The 19,620-nt window shown below is 47.0% G+C and overlaps 1 protein-coding gene across 42 annotated transcripts in view; it reads right to left on the minus strand.

Annotated features, from left to right (window-relative positions):
* MBNL2 (muscleblind like splicing regulator 2) overlaps nucleotides 1-19,620 on the minus strand; it is a 564,932-nt gene that overhangs the window by 142,246 nt on the left and 403,066 nt on the right. For 41 of the 42 annotated variants that reach the window (XM_078657944.1, XM_078657951.1, XM_078657948.1 and 38 more), the window contains 2 exons: nucleotides 3,689-3,886; nucleotides 2,573-2,827 (listed from right to left, as the gene is read on the minus strand). In XM_078657944.1, coding sequence (XP_078514070.1) covers nucleotides 2,573-2,827; nucleotides 3,689-3,886 — 453 coding nt within the window. The remainder of the gene's footprint in view (nucleotides 1-2,572; nucleotides 2,828-3,688; nucleotides 3,887-19,620) is intronic. The other variant, XM_078657954.1, reaches the window with a different exon arrangement.

A 19,620-nucleotide genomic window follows, 5' to 3' on the forward strand; every position in this document is an offset into this window, starting at 1 on the left:
CCCAGACCCATATTCAAAGAGTCTTGTTCGTATTTCCAAGATGGAAGACGCATGCTGCCCACCGAGCATAGCCCCACCCCATTTCTCCTGCTCATACTAGATTTTCCTTTAATCTGGAGGGAACTAAAAAAAATCACCTGGAAGCTGTACTGGTGCGCCTGACAACTGGCTGACATTCATGCAGTGCCCTGGGGTTGATGACCTTCTCAGTCTCCTCTCTACTAAGGAAAAACTGACCCAGCTTAGGTATATATATTTGTGAACTGCAAACATGCCCTAAACACTAACTGGCAATGGGCATCTGCCCAACTGCCAGGCTTTGTGGAGCTAGGCAGCAGTGGTCCTGCATGTCAAGGCCCATCTTTGAGACTTCAACCTCAGTGGAGCCTGGGCTACCTTTGTATTCCGAGTTCCTGGCAGCAGACTGACCACTTCCTCCTGACTAGGTGTAAGTATGAAGGACCTGCTGAATGAGGATGACAAATAAGATGTGAAAACCACTGACTGTTCTTGACTTGCCCCTTCAGCTCCTCACGAAATACCAAGACCCGCTGACTGAAAGATCGACTGCTACATGCACATTTTAGTTCCTGGAAAAGCCGCCACACAAGCACACTCTACACCAACTTTTGCCATTTTAGTATTTTCACTGTCTACTTCACCTTGTTGAGTGCAGCAATCTACCAGCTGCTTATGTAGGCAGGTAGACTGATTTGTAGACTCCGATTGGTCCAGGGTGTGCCCTGTGTGCTACTGGGTGCGTAGCTCCAAGGCATCTAAATGGATTCACTGGAGGCCCATCCTCTTTGCCATCATTGGTCCTGACCAAGGCAATTGGTCATTATGTGATCCTTTCTGGGCTCTAAACTCAAACAGAGCTGAAATAAACTGTTTAACCAGAACCCATGCTTAACTGTAGGGTAGTGCTAATGAATTTCTTTTTTAACTGTGCTTTAGAGGACAGTTAGCATAAGGACCATCAGTAAGTGCTCAGAGGTAACACAGCTTAGACTGCCCTGAATGAAGCGTCTCTCTGCTTGATCGAGAGCCTCATTCTTAATTTGGTGTTTGGCCAAATCCAAGATACAGCAACATCAGTTACTTAATGGACTAGCATTACCATAAAAGGCCCATTGTCTCAATCTTATGGAGAGTGCAAAACAACACCAAATGAATAGTGGGCAATTAAATGCCCTGGATTAGGCTAAATCAGATGCCTGTGGAATCATGGACACCTATAGTACACTACTGGACGCCAGGCATCACTTTCTATCAGTTAGGAAGAACAACCTAAAAACACTTCAAGGAACTCTATCATTCCTGTTCAATTTACTCACATCATCACAAGCATAGAAGATCTGATATAGGGGGTTGAAATCCCGACTGACCAGGAAATAAAAACGATGCATAGAAAGGAATCGTTAATGCTCTGCAGTTGTGACAAACAAGAAAATATGGTGTGCTGCAGCTATTCAGCATGATGATATTGCTGAGCACAATGTGGGTAATGTACATTAATGTCCATTTTGGTTTCACCCTATTAAAATTATTTAAGGTCCTTCCACTGAAGCTGAGGACTATTCCATTCATAGAAGGTGAATTGACAGACTACAATAATTGACACGGAGGGAACTACAAAACAGAGACTACAATAATTGACACGGAGGGAACTACAAAGGCTGAGACCACGATACTTACTACAAAACCAAATCCTGCATCAAAATAGCATCTATGCTTTCGTGGAAAATAAAAATCCTACCCTTAACACAGATCACATTAAACGAGCATGCCTTTAAAACAGATTTTTGGGATAACACAAAACACTGTTTTTACTGCTGCAGCCACAAGCTTTGAGCTGGTGAACGTGGACACCTTTTAGAGTTTAAATGCACCCTAATGTCACAATTCAAAATCAATTGAGTTGCGGTAATAAGGCCTTGGGTTCACCCTTTGGAAAGGTTGCTAGCAATATCTTAAGGGATGGGACAGTTTGTGGCAAGTGGAGAGGCAAGGTTAGACCGGGAAAGCTGCAATTAAAAGTAAAAAACATCAAAATAAAATAATTGGAAAGTGAATGCATTATAGGTCTCAACTAAGTCATCAAATTCACAAAAATACAAAATTGATTCTCTCTCACCACCTTCACGCCATTTAAAAAAGAATTAATAGGATGTCCATCTAATAGGCTAGAAAATCATTCTTACCACCATTTGGAATCTACCGGGTTAAAACGAATGCATCCTTGTAGCCCATTTCACCTTTTGGGTAATTCTAGAATTGGGGATATATGTGATAATTTATGAGAACAATAAAGCAAAGAGAAGGCAGATCATAGAGTCTAATTTCTTATCTGTGCTCAAAGGAGTACCTATTGTGCTGAGAGACCCAAGACTGGGGGAAAAGGGGAGAGGTTTTTTATTTTTTTTAAATTACGTCAATACTAATAATATTCCCCAATCAATTACTGCATTTTGTGATTTTATACTAATAAGTAAGATTATAACTCTTGCCTACTCACAGCCAGACAAATAACCCAATGGCAGAGCCCGAAAACATGTCCGCTGGCACTTACCATCACGGTAGCAGCTGCCTGAGCTGCTACTGCAGCCTGGTTGGCTTGGTGTTGAGCAGCTTTGATTTTGGCCTGCAAATGTGCAGGAGGGTGAAAATATTTGCATTTCTCCCTCATGCAACGACCCTTAATGTAATCCATACAAACGGTTACAGTGTTATCATTTGTGTCAATCATCGTGCTGTCTGCAGGGTGTGCAAAGCGGCAATCGGTCTCTCCCCGTGCACAGTTTCCTCTCTGGAACTCCCTGCAAACCTATGCAAGAAACACAGGAGGGATTATAAGAGACTCATGTCCTGCCTGTTGCTTTTTGGTATTGCACATGATAAAAACAGCCTATTGATGGTGTTGTACTCTACTTAAAGCATTTTTTTGAAAATATTAGCGTTTACATTTATGGGGCAGTTGCTTTTTTTCTTTCACATTAATGGGGGCACTTTTTTTCTTTTAAAAAACAAGGCCTTTGAAACCCCGTTCGACCTTCAGCTGAACATTTCTTTAGTTTTCCATCCTGACAAAGACAAGGTATTATCTTTGAAGCTGCTGGCAACCATATTTGTAACATTTGCTGTGGTTTCTACCCATCACAAGAAAACTGTATCAGGCTTTAACACCTTCCTTTTTTAAAATGATTGGGAAAATAAGCGGTCAGGCCAGTTGGGCGTGGAAGGAGGGGATTGCAACCCCATTTCCCACGTATTTTTAAGCATGTGGAGGTAGTTTGATACAATAATGGCGTCTGCATATTGTAAATTGTAAAAAAAAATGGCAGCATGCTGCATTGATGTGCTCGCCAGATCCTTCAAAGTAAACTACTCGTCTTTGGCAGAACAGAAATATAAAATGTTATCACAGAGAAGTTACAAGGAGTTTGCAAAAACATTGTTAAAAAAAATAAAAAAGCAGGTGATTCTGCCCATTCAAAATTTTACTTCAAAATATGTATACATAATTTGCTATGGAAAAAGTTTTTTTCACGCAATCTTCCCCCAAATTTACAGCAATGCTCTCAAGGAAATAGGCAAAAACACATTCAACCAGAAAATGCAGCGCGTCACAAATCCTGAATGAATTTGGCCTATACATGGACTTTCAGAGAATAAAAATTTCTAGTACCTCTAGTTTGTCTGTTCTGAGGAGTTTCTGACCAGAAGAACTGGAAACTGACATAGGCGGACTTCCAGGGACCATGACGGGTGTGTTGGGCATCATATCAGTTGGGACTAACCCAACACTGTGCGTTACAGGTGTCAGATAGGGAGTAAAACTAATAGCGTGGTTTGTTCCTAAGCCGTGACCTACAGGAAAAGAAGGCTGCAAAATGAAAAAAAAACATGCAGGTGAAAAATTCAACAAATGATATTGCTGCAACACAAAAACAATGGTTATAAGGCATACATCAACTCATGCAAAATGAATGCCAACAGGGAAACAGTTTCAGAGCCTTAATCAGTCCTACCAGCTGCAGGCAACTTTTCTTTTTCACCCTTATGTCACCAGTACAACTTAAAAATAAATACATAGTACAAGACACAGGTCTTGACTGTTTTTATGCAAATGGATAGCAAACCAATCCCATACCCCTTCTTTCATAAATCTTACAAGTTCAATTAAGGTAGAGTTTACAATCTGTTGCCTCTTTATAAATGATCATTCAAGGATGTTCCAGGAACAGGTTTCTCAAAATACACTACTTCAGCCCTCAAAGTTTACTTGGTGGAAGTTCCTATTGCACAATCTACACATTTAAAAAACAATGCAACATAGCTTCATTGCATGAAGGCAAAAATTGGGTTACATGCCGTAGCGCATTTATTCGAAGCATAGTGAAAATCGTTAGTATGCAAGTGCCGTTTCTTCAGCTCTAGGGGTGAAGCTTCAGCTCCAAAATAGGTTACGGATTTGTAACTTTAACTCTCAAGAATCAGTACATTACATAGACCCCTATGCCTTAATCTATTTGACATCAGTGTAAATCAAGGAACGCTTAACTCCAAAAGAAGATGAATTATCATCTCAATGCTAGGAGTACCCTAACCAATAATAATCCTAGCCATCAGAGAGGCTATTCAAACACATGCTGTCCCCGACCATCTTATACACCTTTTTCAAGATAGTTACAGAAGATGGTCAACTATTCATGATAAGATGGTAAGGTTGTAAAGGCCACAAGTGAATATGTTAGAGACACTAATAATGATTGCAAAGCTCAATGAACCAAAGAAGGATACCACAGAGGCGCAGGCTTTCAAAGGATGTATCAAAGTTGCAATGATGAGAAGGAGGGAACGTACGATATAAGGGATAATGTTAAAGAAGAAGATACATTTAGAAGAGATGGGTTTCTAAATCCTTGCTGAAGAATAGGAGATTCAGATTAAATCTAATACGACCAGGGATAGAGCTCCATAGCCTGGGATCTAGGCAGGATCAAGCCTGTGTGAACGTTTTTGCTCTTCTGAATGCTGGCATTTCCAGGATTACTCTTCTTCTGTTCCTGGTGGCGAGTTTAGGTTTCTCCTTCTGGTAGGATGACTGCTCAGCATATAATACTTAACGACTTAAATAAGCAATCTTGAATTCAATGCTCGCATCCAAGTGGGTGCCAACAAAGATGTTTTTGAATGGGAACCATGATGTCTGATTTTCTGGCTCCCATTACTAGGTAAGCAGCTGCATGCAATACAGATTTTAGAGGCACTGCAGAAGATTTAGGAGGGCAGGCCAAGACTGCATTTCGTTAAATTGGCTCAGAACCAGGGCTTGTACAGTTGAGTTGAAGTCAGAATGAAGAATGTACGGTTTTGTGAAGTAGCAGGGAGGATCTTGTCATTTTGATGTGATTTGAAAGGATGAGATGTTCACTATGAGAACACCCAGAGATTTGGTATGAGGCACTAGAGTGGTAAAGAACCCTAGAGGGCCTAGCGGTCAAGCCCTTAGTGTTCTGGCAAAAAAAAAGTGTTATTGGAGTAGAGAACACTATTAGTTTTGGTTGGATTCAATTTCAAGTGGAGATGACACACATTAGCTTTTTAAAGACATTCGAGTTGTCAATGATCATAGTCTTGGCTGACCTGCATGTCTGGACTGGAATGTAAGGAAAGGCAACAATGCTTGAAAAAGGACACACTAATTAAAAGCAACGCATTAACTGATGGCAGCTCACCATCAACACGTCTCAGCTGGAGAAATATTTACAGAAATGTCCTGCTGTGGCCGTTTTGAACTCTCATGGAAGAAATTGTAATAGGACCTGGAAGAGATTCGATAATGTTTCAAAGCAGAATTGGAATCTAGCAACAATGCATAGAGCAAGGCTTGCACAGAAAGTAACTTTTCTTAGCCATTAAGGCACAAATCACTGACTAGTTTGCCTCATTTTATTCTGTAATCTTAAAACTTAAGTGACTATTGAGCATTAACATATGTTGCATTGTGTGAACACAATTAAAAGTAATATGCAAAAGAAAGATTGAATAATGATAAAACATGAATTTAATAGATGAGTAAACTTTGATAAGTTATAATAACATTAAATCTTATTAAAAAGTGCAAAGTAATAACAGACAGGCAAGGCATGCATTTTCACAATCCTAACTAATAGATTAAGTGTGAGGGTTAATTTGCTGTCGGATACAAAGGTCAGGTGAAGGAAATGCTGCACTCAAATGCGCTGCCGGCATGAAGGAGTTCAGAATTATCTATGGCCATGAGAACACGAGTTGCCACAACACCTTGTGAATAAAAGACGATAAGACAAAATAATTTTTCCCCATTCTCCTTACAGCCCCTAAACATGGCGATTTCAGTAAAGTCAGAGAATTTTACGTTTTCTTTTATTACCAAGATGTGTATTTCCAACATGATGCAGAGAGGAAAATTATGGCTCATTGAACTTGTTGGCATAACTTCAACCACTGCAACACATGGTATGTTGTGCTAAAGATAACCTGGCAACTTTTTAAACAAAGAGTGACTCTGTTCAAAGAGATTTTGCAAATGTTCTCTTAGTACAGCCATGAAGTGTCAACACTGTAGGCTTAGAAGTCTAGAACATGTAGGTAGTCAGTGCAACCTGCCCATCGTTGAAGTGAAGCATTCTCGAATAATGTACTGTGGAAATAAGGATTCCTTGCCAGGAAAAAACTGCCAAGGGAGGGTAAAGATTGCCTTTAGTGTCAAGGTCCTCTAAATCACATCACCTTTGACTTATGACCAAGGAATATGTCTACCATCTCTGTTTTATAGAAGCTCCATCACTTTTTGTAGCAGGTTTTTGTGATGGTGCATGGAAATTTCTCAATTTAAGCCCGAGCAGTGGCGTCACTAGGGGGGTGCGGACCACACCGGGTGACACCATCAGATGGGGTGACACCGACGCTCACAGCACGACTACGGCTACACGGTGAACAGGGAGCAGGCTTCACACGCTGAGATTCAAGGTCAAAGTGAGCCTCGTGGTTAGACTTAAGTCCTCCCGCCACACTCGGCCTCATCCTTTCTCTTAAAAAACACACGCGGAATGTTCCAAGCTTCTCTCACACACATCCGTTTCCCTTAAACCGAACACCTTCAAACAGGGACACGCTTGTCGTTTCCCAACTCGAACACAGACGCATTGCTGTCAGCTCCTTAAGCACAAGAACACAACAGGTGGTGGAACCCAGTAACACACAAAGCTCTTATGTGTGGATTGATAGATGAATGGCGCTTCCAGCCGCTACTCACACAGATACAGCCGAAGAGCTCGGGTCAAAACCATTTTAGGCAGGCGAAATCTTGCAGCGTTTGGGCATGTGATATTTCACTAGCACAACAGTTTGAGTGTATCCAGCTGAGCAAGACAAGTTCGAGCTTAAAATGTCTTACTGGGGACACGTTTTCATCCAACCACTCAAGCACTGGCTCCCAGCATGACTTTTGAAGACGAGAAAGGCCCTTGTGTTACATTTACAGACGAAATAGCGACAAGAACAGTTTGCAAAATCTAACAAAGTTGTGCAAAATCCAGTGACATTTAGTGAACGGTTGTGATTTCACTGACAACTTCGACGTTTCCCGTCTATGCATTAGTAGCCCATGCAATCGACATTATTTAATTGAATTTTGGGACTAGTAAGTTACAATAATGGGAAAAATAGGCGTGTAAATATGAGTACGCAGAGAAAAAACTGGCCAGGGTGAGCTACTCATTCAAGTTCAGAGCCACCCTCTCCCATCCCCCTTTTACAGCACATATGCAACTTCCTTTCAGACACAGCTTCTACCGCCTTATATTCCCAGACACATCCTCACCCAAAAATGCGCCTACACACTGTACACACATGCACGCACCTCCCGACGTTTAAACTGTAATATAGAGCACCTATCTCCTTAAAACAGGTGCACAGGATTCATTGGGTAAGTCGTGAGGGGGTGACACCATGAGTTACCCGCACTGGGTGACACCAATCCTAGTGACGCCGCTGAGCCCGAGGGGACGTCCTTAATAGCAACTAAAGTGATTAGGACAATTAAAAGTCCTAAACTAGCTTGTGTTATGAAAGTGCCAATACAGCATCATTTAAATCCTATAAATTCGGAGTTAAGCTCAAATACTAGTGTGAATAGATGCTACCTTGAAAGAGCATTTGACATGAGGGTGGAGGGGGGAGAGATGCATTGCCACAGGAGCTGCAGAGCGAATGCTCTCAGTGGTTCTGTCCCACAACCTCTTTGCAGCTGTGATATCAATGAACTAACTGATGGTTTGATGGGAGAGGTGTGGCGCCGCGGCCAGGGCGACGGACGCTGGAATCTGGGGACCACGGTTCGATCCCCGGCTCCGGCGGCAGGTTAGCCCAGCACCATGTGACTCTGGGCAATAGCTCCCTTAATCTTCCCGACGGCCCCCAGCGCCTAGAGACCCTTACGGGTGATTGTGCGCTTTACAAATGTGGACTTTACTTTACTTTACTATGGTTTGGTTTACGAAATCCCCCTGCTTCTTTTGATTAGCAGCTTGCCGAATGGTAGATGCTGGCTGTTGCATTAAAACCACAATTCTAGACTAAGCATTTAGAGGAAGGCGCTTGAGCGAACACATACGTGATGTTTGGTGTGCAGAAGGAAACAGTAAGAAGCGGTAAGGGCGAATGAGAATTGACAGTCAGGCCTTTTCAAGTCATTCCACAAAAACCCAGAGGTCGAAATGCCTAGTTGCGAATGCACATCTTTGTAATAAATCAGTCAAAAGTAATACTTATGTACAGTACAATGTGGTGCTCTCAAAGCAAAATGTATCATTCCACCCTCAAAGAGACCAAAACAAGGAAAAACGTCTCCGTCGAGTTCACAAATAACATGTACATATGCCGAGGCACACCAAATCAGTCCAAATTGTAATGTAGGTAGTAACCCAGGTAGTAATCACAGGAGTCCATAAAATATTCCCTTTCTCTTTATTTTATTTTCTTCTCAAAGATCCAAGCACAAAATGACACTTGCAGCCGACACATGTTTCGTCCAACAAACTTTTTCAAGGCTAGATAGTATAGGCAAAGAAACCCGGCACCCCGTAGAACAGCATACCGGAGGTAAGTGTACACGCGAAGATTCTGAAAGTCAGTAAAGCAGATGTCAAATTTGGAACATCAGTCATGCGAACTTTCACAGTATTTGCCGGATCCTAAACAATTTGCAAACAATCAAGGCCTTCAATGTTAATAAAGATGTCTGTGGCCCGCCTTTGTCACCACGAGCATCTGTACCTGCAGGCAAAAGTAATGAAAGTGGAACTTACGAGTCCAGTTAGTCTGTGGAAAGTGGCTTCAATGAGAAATGCCCGTACCTGAAGGAATTCACAAAACAGCTACGTCTACCACAGGGTCAAAAATCAGCGAGCACCTGTGACCAACTGGTGGGAATATCTGTCTGACCTGTTGTAAACAACCTGTAGACCACGGTGGATGTTAAAATGCAATTGAGAAACGTGCTGTCGGTGAAACCGTGGAGTACCACAGAGACCGACCTGTCACCAAGCCCTGATAAGCTTGGAACTGGAGAGAAGACGAACCGGCATGCGTAAACCGAATAAGATCCCACCAGAGGCATGCAAGTTAAATTTCACATGTGGACAAGAGACTGTATTTACAGCACCCACATAAATAAAACATGGCTTTAGGGAGCACTAAGGTGCTATTGCTGGGCTGCGGAGTAAAAGCACTGCAGCGGCACAAGGCAGGGAAGCATGGCTTTGTCATGCAGAAAACGTGTATTTAATATAAATGCTATTTAATACCCCTAAAGCGTGACTAGTATGCCTGCAGGCTTAGTGCTTCAAATATAAAAATCTAGTATACTACACAATGGCAAGTTAATGCCCTATGAGAGAACAATTATCCAAAGCAGCTTTCACTTTGTAGGTAAAGTTTCTTTTTTACAGAACAGACCTAGAAGGGATTAGCCATCTGGGAGCGGGACATGAGTAGATGGCAGAACAAAGGGCAGCGTTCACATTGCATTTGACTTGGAGATGCAAAAAATGTGCTAATAGGAAATTACACAATTCATTCACTAGGCCGCCATACATTTTTTCACTCCATATCCAGCAAGCCACCAAATCTCGGATTAGAAGATGAGGACACCTTCTAGCCACAGAGGTGTGGCTACGGAAATAACCAAAGTTCATACAGATCTAGAATGGCAGGGGCCCTCTTGCGTTAAGGCTTCTGGGAAGGTGTGCAGTGATCCAATAGAGGAAGTGTCAAAAAGGAGGTGTGATACTGCTAAAATTTAGGACTGGGTGCAACACATTTTCTAATACCTGGCTAGTGCACAGGATATAAAAAAATATATATATTCTTAATGGTTTTAAACACAAACAAAAAGGTAAAACATAACAGCAGGCATAATAAAGGCTTGACATCACAGTATCCAATCGATTGTTTTATTAGTTCGATCAGTTTAGAGCAGTCTGTGTAGCTCCACTGAGTGCCCCCTCCGTCCCGGTAGAAACTTCCGGTTTCCTTTCCCACCCACAACCCATCTGTAGTCCTGCCAAGGAGACCATACAGTCTCCCATTTCTAGGTGTATCCCCTGCTTTGATAGATTGTCTTTTCGTCCAGCATGCACCAGTCCATATCATTCTTCAAGCCCTGCAACACCGGGGCTTCCGCTGCCACTCCTGACTTTTGTGCAATGTTGCGTTTTGCTACTCCTAACCCCAGGGACAACCATAGTGTGCTATATCTGGGTGGGGTATCGACTTCCCAGATTTTCAATAACCAGCATTTAGCTGTGCCCGGTATACAGCATCCTGTTACCGCTCTTATTTCCCTAAGGGCTGTCCAGTATGTTTGTATCCTGGGTTAGTGCACAGCACAAGACTAGCACCATACAACCACTCAGGCAAAACATTCCTAGACCTGGAAAGAAACCTCTTAAAGAAATGAAGATTCTGCCGGAATTCAGGGAATATTAGAATTCTACTGGCAGCGAGGGGCTGGAGCTGCTCAAGGGTCAAATGGATAGCTTCCTGTTGCTGCTACACAGACACAAAAGGCAGAACTGCTCCCCGATCTTAAGGAGGTCCAGCTGACCACCTGTGTCAGAACATCAGGGGACAGCCCTGGCTGAAGAGAGACCTTGTGCCATGAAGTGTGCCTTAAGTACCCAAGAGGGCTGTAGGAGAGACCCAATAAAAGACTTTTCCCAGCGAGAAGAAACTTTTAGGACTCGTGACTGTAGCAAGATGCATGGGCAGAGGCCTGTCTCCCCCTTGGAGCTGTGACTCGAGTTACCCATTAGCGTACCAGGAGGACTGCAAGCACTAGAGTGCACCAGACTTTGCCTTCCGAGCTCTTAAGTTTTTCGTGCTTCTGTTTCGAGAGAGCAGCCTGGTAACAGTTTTGGGTAATGCACTTAGACTGAAACAGTTCTTTAGATTTGCACTGTTCCGGTCAGCACTTTGCCTAAAACTTTTAAATTCTGTAACTCTAGCTCCCCTGGTCTGATTTTAAGAAGGTTTGTGTCTTTTTCCTATAGTTTCTCTCTATTTTTCTAAATTAATTTGTTTTCTTAAATTAATATGCACTATTATAAATGTTATACTGCAAGGACCTGATGCCACAGAAACACTCCATTTATTTATTCATTTATTCAGGAGTTTTATATAGCGCTGGCTACACCCGGAGGTATCAGAGCGCTTTACATGAGGTTCCACAAAAGTTACATTACAAGATTACATCAGTTCCAATTAACATCAGATGCTAGACCAACAAATGCAAGAGCATAGAAGACGAGATGATTGTAGAGGGGAAGGGGGTAAGGGTAAATGGATAGTAGGGAGATACGGCAGAGAGACGAAAGGAAAGTCTGTCCAAAGTCCGGCTGGGTAGGTGACGGTCGAGGGGAAGTCCCAAAACCCATCTCCTCTATAGCGATCAGGTAGCTCCTCTGGGCATTGGCCAAATAGCTCGGTCTCAGTGGGAAAAACAATTAAAGAAACATGGGGGCAAAATAAAAGGAGCGTAGAGGGGAGGGGGCATGGAAGGAGAGAAAGGGGGGAATGGGGGAAGAGACAACAGGGAGAGACTAAATGAAATCTGTCTAACGGCCGACTGGGTAGGTGACGACCAAGGAGGGAGTCCACAACCCATCTCCCCTATAGCTAAACCAGGTATTCTCCATCGGGCATTCGACAAAAAAGTTCAGTCTCAATACATTGAGAGAGGAGAGACAAAAATAGAGGGAGGATGTGGGACGAGACGACAGGAGAGACTAAAAGGAAGTCTGGCTGAAGACCGACTGGGTAGGTGACGTCCAAGGAGGGAATCCCCGACCTGTCTCCCCTATAGCTAAACCAGGTAGCTCCATCGGGCATCAGACAAAATAGCTAGATCTCAAATGACGAGGGGAAATTCACAGATAGACAGGGTGGGTACTAAGGGCAAGGACAGGTGAAGGCAGAGGTCAATAGCAGGAAAGTGGAGAGGAGTAGAGCGAGGAGGGGTAGGGGGAAGGTAGTTCGGCAAGAAGTACCCATGGATCTGGTGGGCTATAGTTGCCAGCTTTGCCAATGTGCGGGTATTCGGCTTGTTCTCCGGAGCAGTCTCGGGTATAGTCAGGTTTTGCGTGATTTTTGGTTTCCCCATTGTGCCGCCAGAGTCAAAATGAGAACCCCCATGTATGCAGAAGATTTAACAGTTCCAGGTCCCACATGGAGGTGGAGGAAAGCAGGGACCGTGCCGACGGCGTAACAAAGGCAGGTGTGCCCGCGTCTGATCTCCTCAGCGGGACTCGCTGCTCGAGACCGCGTCAGAGGCCCCAGTAACACAGCGGAAGCGGACGGAGGGATCAGAGAGACTCAAAGGATGGGGGGGAAGGGTAGGGTAAGTAGATGAAGCCCCACCAACACTCGCTCCCCACCGCTCCCGCAGCTTTAAACCTGGAGTTTGTCTGCAGCCCAACAGCAGACGCCTTCTTCATCGATCCGATCGGGCCACCGCCATCAATAGGCGCATGTACGCTTCGCAGTGCATGGAGGGAGGGATGCGCTAAATATTGTATTTAAAGCGCCCCCCAGCGTGAGAATCTATGGTATCCCCAGGACATCGGTTATGAAGGGATGAAGTCCGCCACCATTTGACGAGACATCGCCGTCATCTTAGGGTCAGGCAAATGTAGATAATGCAGCGCCAGCCAGAGTCAAAAAGGCGCTTTGCACACCGCTAATGTCCACAAAACAAACAGTACCTTGGGCGGTGAAGCGCTCCTCACAGATGCTGCTGCGTCCGCGCCGCCGCTGTGTAAGCAAGAAAGTCTCCAGTTGCTCCGTAAGACGAGCCGCCATTTTAATCGCAGCACGAGCCGTCTCCTCGGCCGTCATCACCCCCCTTCTTCAAGATGATACTGCGTTTTACCGTCTGTGCTGGTTTCTCATGCTCTATGTCGCTGGTACTGCAGTTCGTGGAGGTAGGGGCACTTAACAAAGTCTAAGAGTTAGCTCTGGCCTCTTCACTCATGTCTCCTTCCCCTCTGGCGAGTATGTTCTCAGATGTCACTTATTTAAGAAAAGCCAGGCATAGGGCCATATGTTGTCCCAACAGTAGGTGTGTGTGGACAACACTTTCTCAGAAGGAAGTTTCCCGATTCCCCCCCCCCCGAGCATCCTCCTTGTATTCTCCTACCTGCATTGTGCTACCTTCGTAGGAACAGCTAGATCTTGTGTACCAGATTCTTGCTAGTCACCATCTAACTTACTGTGGCTCTCTATTTTCCTTCCCCTAGTCGGAGGGTACTTTTCCCTTCTGACTCTTCCCCCGTCCCGGGTTTGTTTCCACTACCAGTAGTTGGCTTGGCTGTTTGTCAGGGCCAGAGACAAGAGGAACTAAGAGGTATCCATACTGCTTCTTCATCTGAAGTGTGGCTACAAGTCCCTCACAACTCAGGATAGTATTTATATTCAGGAGGTTCTAGCAGTTACAGCAAAAAGTTAATGATGAGCTTCAGTCGATCTCTGCACCAGATCCTCAGAACCCAATTTCTATCCACAAAGAAATTCTTAAATATGTCCCTCGAGGGGCGTGGCCAACTGCCGAGCATGGCGGCAGCTTAACGAGGGAGCTCCGCAGGCATAACGGCCTGACCACATATCCGTAGACCCATCCGTGACATCGCCCGCTCGAAGGAGCGACATCGGCTGGAGGTAACAAGCGGCACGCACCGACCCGCTCCCGGCGAACATCTGATGCCGAGAGGTGCTCCAATCGGAGGCGGACTGCTGCGGCCTTTCACTGCCCGGCAGCACCGGGCTGGCGTACTAGGCGGACCCGGGCGGAAGTGCGCCCTGGGCGGCTGAGGCGCACTGACTTCACCCGGCACCTGCGGACGCCCGGAGAAAAGAATCGCTCCGACGCTTCATGCTGCCAGGCGGAACCCTTGAGAGAGCGACATCGGCTGCATTACCCCGGACGGGCTGAGCACCCACGCAAGCGGGGACATCCCTGTTCATCGGCGGCGCCATCTATGGGGAGAGAGGAAGGCTGATATCGCCGCCCCGGTTGTGAGGTGAGACGGCAGCGCGCCCACAGATCCGTGCAGCGACCACTGGCTCAGGCCCGCCTGGGGGGCTGGCGCTGTTCATTGTCCCGTGGACAGCGGGCGCTACCCTGGGAGAGCGTGTGCTGTGCATTTTACACTACTGGTGTGGGTTGCGACCTCCCGGATACTGCACCCCCGGCACTGCGGCTCGAAACACAGCGAGATCCTGCCGCTATCTGCAAGACACTACCTGTCCTGGGGGCACGGAAGACACCGCGAGGCACGGACGGTAAGCGTGCTGCAGCACGCAGGGGAGCAGTGTACACACGTGGTGAGCCGCACGGACACAGGTCCTCTAACGAATACGACCCCTCGGTCGCGGTGAACTGGAAGACTGTAACTAACGGTGCGAGAGACTGCTGACGGTGGGAATCCCGTCAGGCCACACGTAGCAGTCTGCGTTGGACATATATAGGGGTCCGGGCCGCACGACAGAGAACGCGACGCCATGGCGGGCAAAGGCTTAAGGAGTACAACGACACAGGCAAAACTTGATAAATTTGCATATGGTCAACAGGGCCATTCACAGGGAGGCGGGCGCCACTCCACTGGTACACCTCCGGACACAGAAGGGGCGAAGAAAGTAACCCTGGAGGACATTATGAGAACGCTCACTGATGTACAGGCGACGGTGGGCACTATTTCTTCCGAAGTAAATTTGCTGAGGGCGGACTTTAAGAAGATGTCTGAAAGAGTGTCCCAAGTAGAGGTGGTCACAAAATCACTCATTGAAGACACTTCAGACCTGCAAGTGGCGATGGAGCGAATGGAAAAGGTCGCGAAGCAACTACAGGACAAGCTGGATGACCAGGAAGGGCGCTCCCGAAGAAACAACGTTCGCATCCTAGGCCTTCCGGAGTCGGAAGGGAAAGGCGCCATGGACTTGTATGTAGAAGACCTTATCAAAAACAAGCTACAACCAAAGGGCCTGTCCAATTTTTTCTCTGTTGAGAGGGCGCACCGGGTCCCTGGAGGTGCGGCCAAACCGGGAGCAACGCCGCGGCCTGTCCTGGCCAGGCTGTTTAACTTCAGAGATCGAGACGCCATCTTGCAGGCAGCAAGGGTCGCACCGCCTGTAAAAATTCAGAACTCGACTTTGGCCTTCTTTCCGGACTATACGGCGGAGGTTGCTAGGCGCAGGAAATCATTCACTGAAGTGAAAAAGACGCTACGCGATAGGGGCATACCCTACTCGATGCTTTTCCCCGCCAAATTGCGGATTGTGGCCGAGGGCAAGACATGGTTCTTCGACACACCGGAGGTGGCACGAGAATGGCTGGATGGATGGAGGCAGGTGGGCCAACCCCAACGTCCGCACAGGGACCGCCAGAACCAGCGTAACGGAAGGACGCCAGAGCACCAAACCAATAGCCCTACAACTGAAGAGGGAGCCGCGGGGCTGGACTCGGATCTAGAGAGAGACCCTCTCGGCTCAGGACAACCTGCTAGGGGCTGAATGACTGTGATACATATGGACCGGCACATCTGCTGCCGTTGGGACCTTGTAGCTGTTGGAGCTGAGTAGGGCGGGCATTGGCCGATGCCTGTGGGGGACTCACCGACCCCACGAGCAAGTAAGATAGTTAGGGATGGGACTAAGCACTCTGCCAAGTTGGGGATGCGGGCGGGTCATCGTCCGTGGAGCAGGGGAGCAGGGAGGGGGAAGTTGTACTGTTATTGTTATGGTTATCGTTATTGGTCATCACTACTTCCATAAAGAAAACGGTCACACTGTGGGCCATCCACTTCTGGCACACAGACACACGTCATTCCTTACAGATAGCGCCACATAGCCGCACATTGGAGTCACGGGTTTTAAATACGGATGGCAAGACGAGCACAAGCTACGCCCACTGAGGGCGCCCCCGCACTAACAATAGTGCCCCCACTGAAACTACTCACGTGGAACGTCAGGGGATTGGGAGATAAAATAAAAAGGGGTTTGGTACTGCACACCATCAAACGCCACGGGCCTGAGCTGGTTTTACTTCAAGAAACACACCTGGCAGGGAATACATGCAAGGCTTTAAATAGACCCGGATACACCATGGCAGTTCACGCTCAATTTACTACGGGCTCCAGGGGCACTGGGATACTTATTAAGAAAAACTCACCCTTTCTGGTTCACAGCCGTAGGGCGGACGACCAGGAACGTTTTGCGGCGATCTCTGGCCAATGGAAGGGAAGAACCTTTAATGTGGTGTCAGTATACATCCCCCGGCGCTGCACTCTACTGCACTGCCGGCACTGGGGCAGTTTCTTCTAGAGCTTCCGGAGGGGAACATAATCATCGGGGGGGACTTTAATGCTATAACGGATCCCTTGCTAGACACTTTTCCCACACGGGACCGCCCGAGAGGGGCCTCTGCTCTTCCCAGCTTCCTAAACGCACTGGGCCTCACAGATGCATGGCATCAACTCAATCCCACAGCACATCAGTACACGCACTACTCCTCCGCACATAACAGCCTCTCACGAATTGATTTCTTCTTTCTTTTAGGGGTAGGCTTGGGCTCCATAGATAAGCTAGAGATTCTACCCAGGGGCATTTCAGACCACTCCCCGATATCACTACATCTTACCTCCAAAGATTCAAAGCGCGCCAGAATATACCCGATATATCCCAACTACCTACAGATCCCTGGGATCAGGAAGAAACTCAAGCTAGCCACGACACATTACTTTACCGAAAATGCAGGAACAGTCTCCTCACCCTCGGTACTCTGGGAGGCGTATAAAGCGGTCTTACGTGGCGCTGCCATAGCGGCAATCGCTGGACATAAAAAGGACTCCAGAACAGAACTTACGAATTTAGAACTGGCGCTTGGCGCAGCGAACACTGCTCACATGTCAGACCCCACCCCGGACACTACTCATGCATTACACCTCCGACAACAGCAATACCAGGCTCACTTGACAACAATCACTAAGGGTCACTTAGCAAACACCGCACACCGAATATACGATGTGGGGGACAAGGCCGGGAGGATGTTGGCATGGCTAGACAAACGGGGCGGCAGTAATAGAGGGATACAGAGACTTACGACAGTGAGGGCCAACTACAGACACACCCGGAACAAATAGTACGCACCTTAGCACGCCACTTTCAGGGGATATACACCCCGGAGCGGTCCGTCACGGAACAGGAGGCGATGGCCTCGATTAGTCACATTGATATCCCAGTGCTGTCCAACGAAACGCAGCAAGAACTAGACGCAGACCTGACTGAGGACGAGATCCACTTGGCAATACAGGCATTACAATCAGGCAAAGCGCTGGGACCCAACGGCATACCTGTAGAGTGGTATAAAGCGACGGCCTCAGTGCTGGCAAGACCCCTGTTGGATATGTACACTGAAAGCGTAGAGAAGGCAATGCTCCCACTCGACCAGCGCACAGCCACGATCGTGGCCATTCCCAAACCAGCCAAGCCACCAACTGATTGTAGCTCATACCGACCCATTTCCCTACTCAACATTGAAGCGAAGATATTAGCGAAACTCCTAGCCAGTCGCCTGACTCAACACCTACACACCTTGATACACCCAGACCAGTCGGGTTTCATGCCGCACCGTAGCACGGCGTTGAACCTACGAAGACTGCATGGGGTGATGGCGCGGGCACATCTTCTTACGGACCAGGCAGTGATAATATCCCTGGATGCTAGGATGGCGTTCGACCTGGTTGAATGGGAATACTTGTTCGCTGTACTGACCCGAATGGGCTTCGGCCCAAAATATCTTGCATGGGTACGGCTACTGTACACGTCACCAGTCGCGCAGGTGGTTGCGAATGGTCACATCTCACCGCCATTCCCACTGGGGCGGGGAACTAGACAAGGGTGCCCGCTATCGCCCCTTCTCTTTGCACTAGTGCTGGAACCCTTGGCAATCCTGCTCAGAGCGACGCCACTGTTCCGGGGCATCTCCTGGGAGGGAGGATGGGAGGATAAAGTCTCCTTGTATGCAGACGACATGCTAATTTACATGGTCAATCCCGCCGAAGGAGTCCCTGCACTATTGGCAATGTGCGATGAGCATGGCAGGGCGTCGGGCTACACCCTGAATTGGTCCAAATCCATCATATACGTGCTCCAGGGCCCAGCCCCGTTGTTGCAAGACGACTGTCCCCTAAAAATAACGTCCACCTCTTTTAAGTACCTGGGAATCTTCGTTACTACTGATGCTAAGGGATTTTATACAGAGAACTTGCTACCGCCTCTAGTTCGCTTACGTGCGGACGTTAAATTCTGGGCTACACTGCCGCTGACCCTCCTTGGACGGGCAGCACTGTATAAAATGATGGCTCTCCCGAGGTTTCTGTATGTGCTTGAGAATTCCCCCTATATCGTGGACCCACACTACTTTAGGCAAATCGCTGCACTGGTATCTGGCTTGTTGTGGAGTAATGGCCCAGCGCGGATAGCACAGGATAAACTGGTGAAGAGCTGGTATGAGGGGGGGATTGCGTTACCCAATCTTCAATTATATTATTGGGCATCCCAGCTTAAAATAATTAACCACTGGATCCACACTCCGCGGGACGATCCCGCATATAAGGCAGACTGGTCTCAGCTGGGAACGGAAGGCATGCTCGCGGTGTTATACAACTACTCGCAAGTTAAGACCCTACTAGGCCCGACATTTCACACAGCAACACTATGGCACACAGCACAATCACGTCTGGGGTGGAAGGGAAGAATTACCAGGTCAACACCGTTGTGGGACACTAAGGCGCTGGGAAACTTGAGGTCATGTAAGGGATTCACACAGTGGGACAACATAGGGATCTCAGTGGTAGGAGACCTTTGGGAGGGGGGCACAGTGCTTGCGTTTTCCTAACTCCAACAGCAATATGGACTGGGCCCCACGGAGACATTCAGGTATGTTCAGATCAGACACGCCCTTCTACGGGCAATTCCACCTGACACCACACTCCCAGACTCATCACCGCTGGAGGACAG

The sequence above is a fragment of the Lissotriton helveticus genome, chromosome 8 (assembly GCF_964261635.1).
Source record: "Lissotriton helveticus chromosome 8, aLisHel1.1, whole genome shotgun sequence".
Classification (NCBI taxonomy): domain Eukaryota; kingdom Metazoa; phylum Chordata; class Amphibia; order Caudata; family Salamandridae; genus Lissotriton; species Lissotriton helveticus.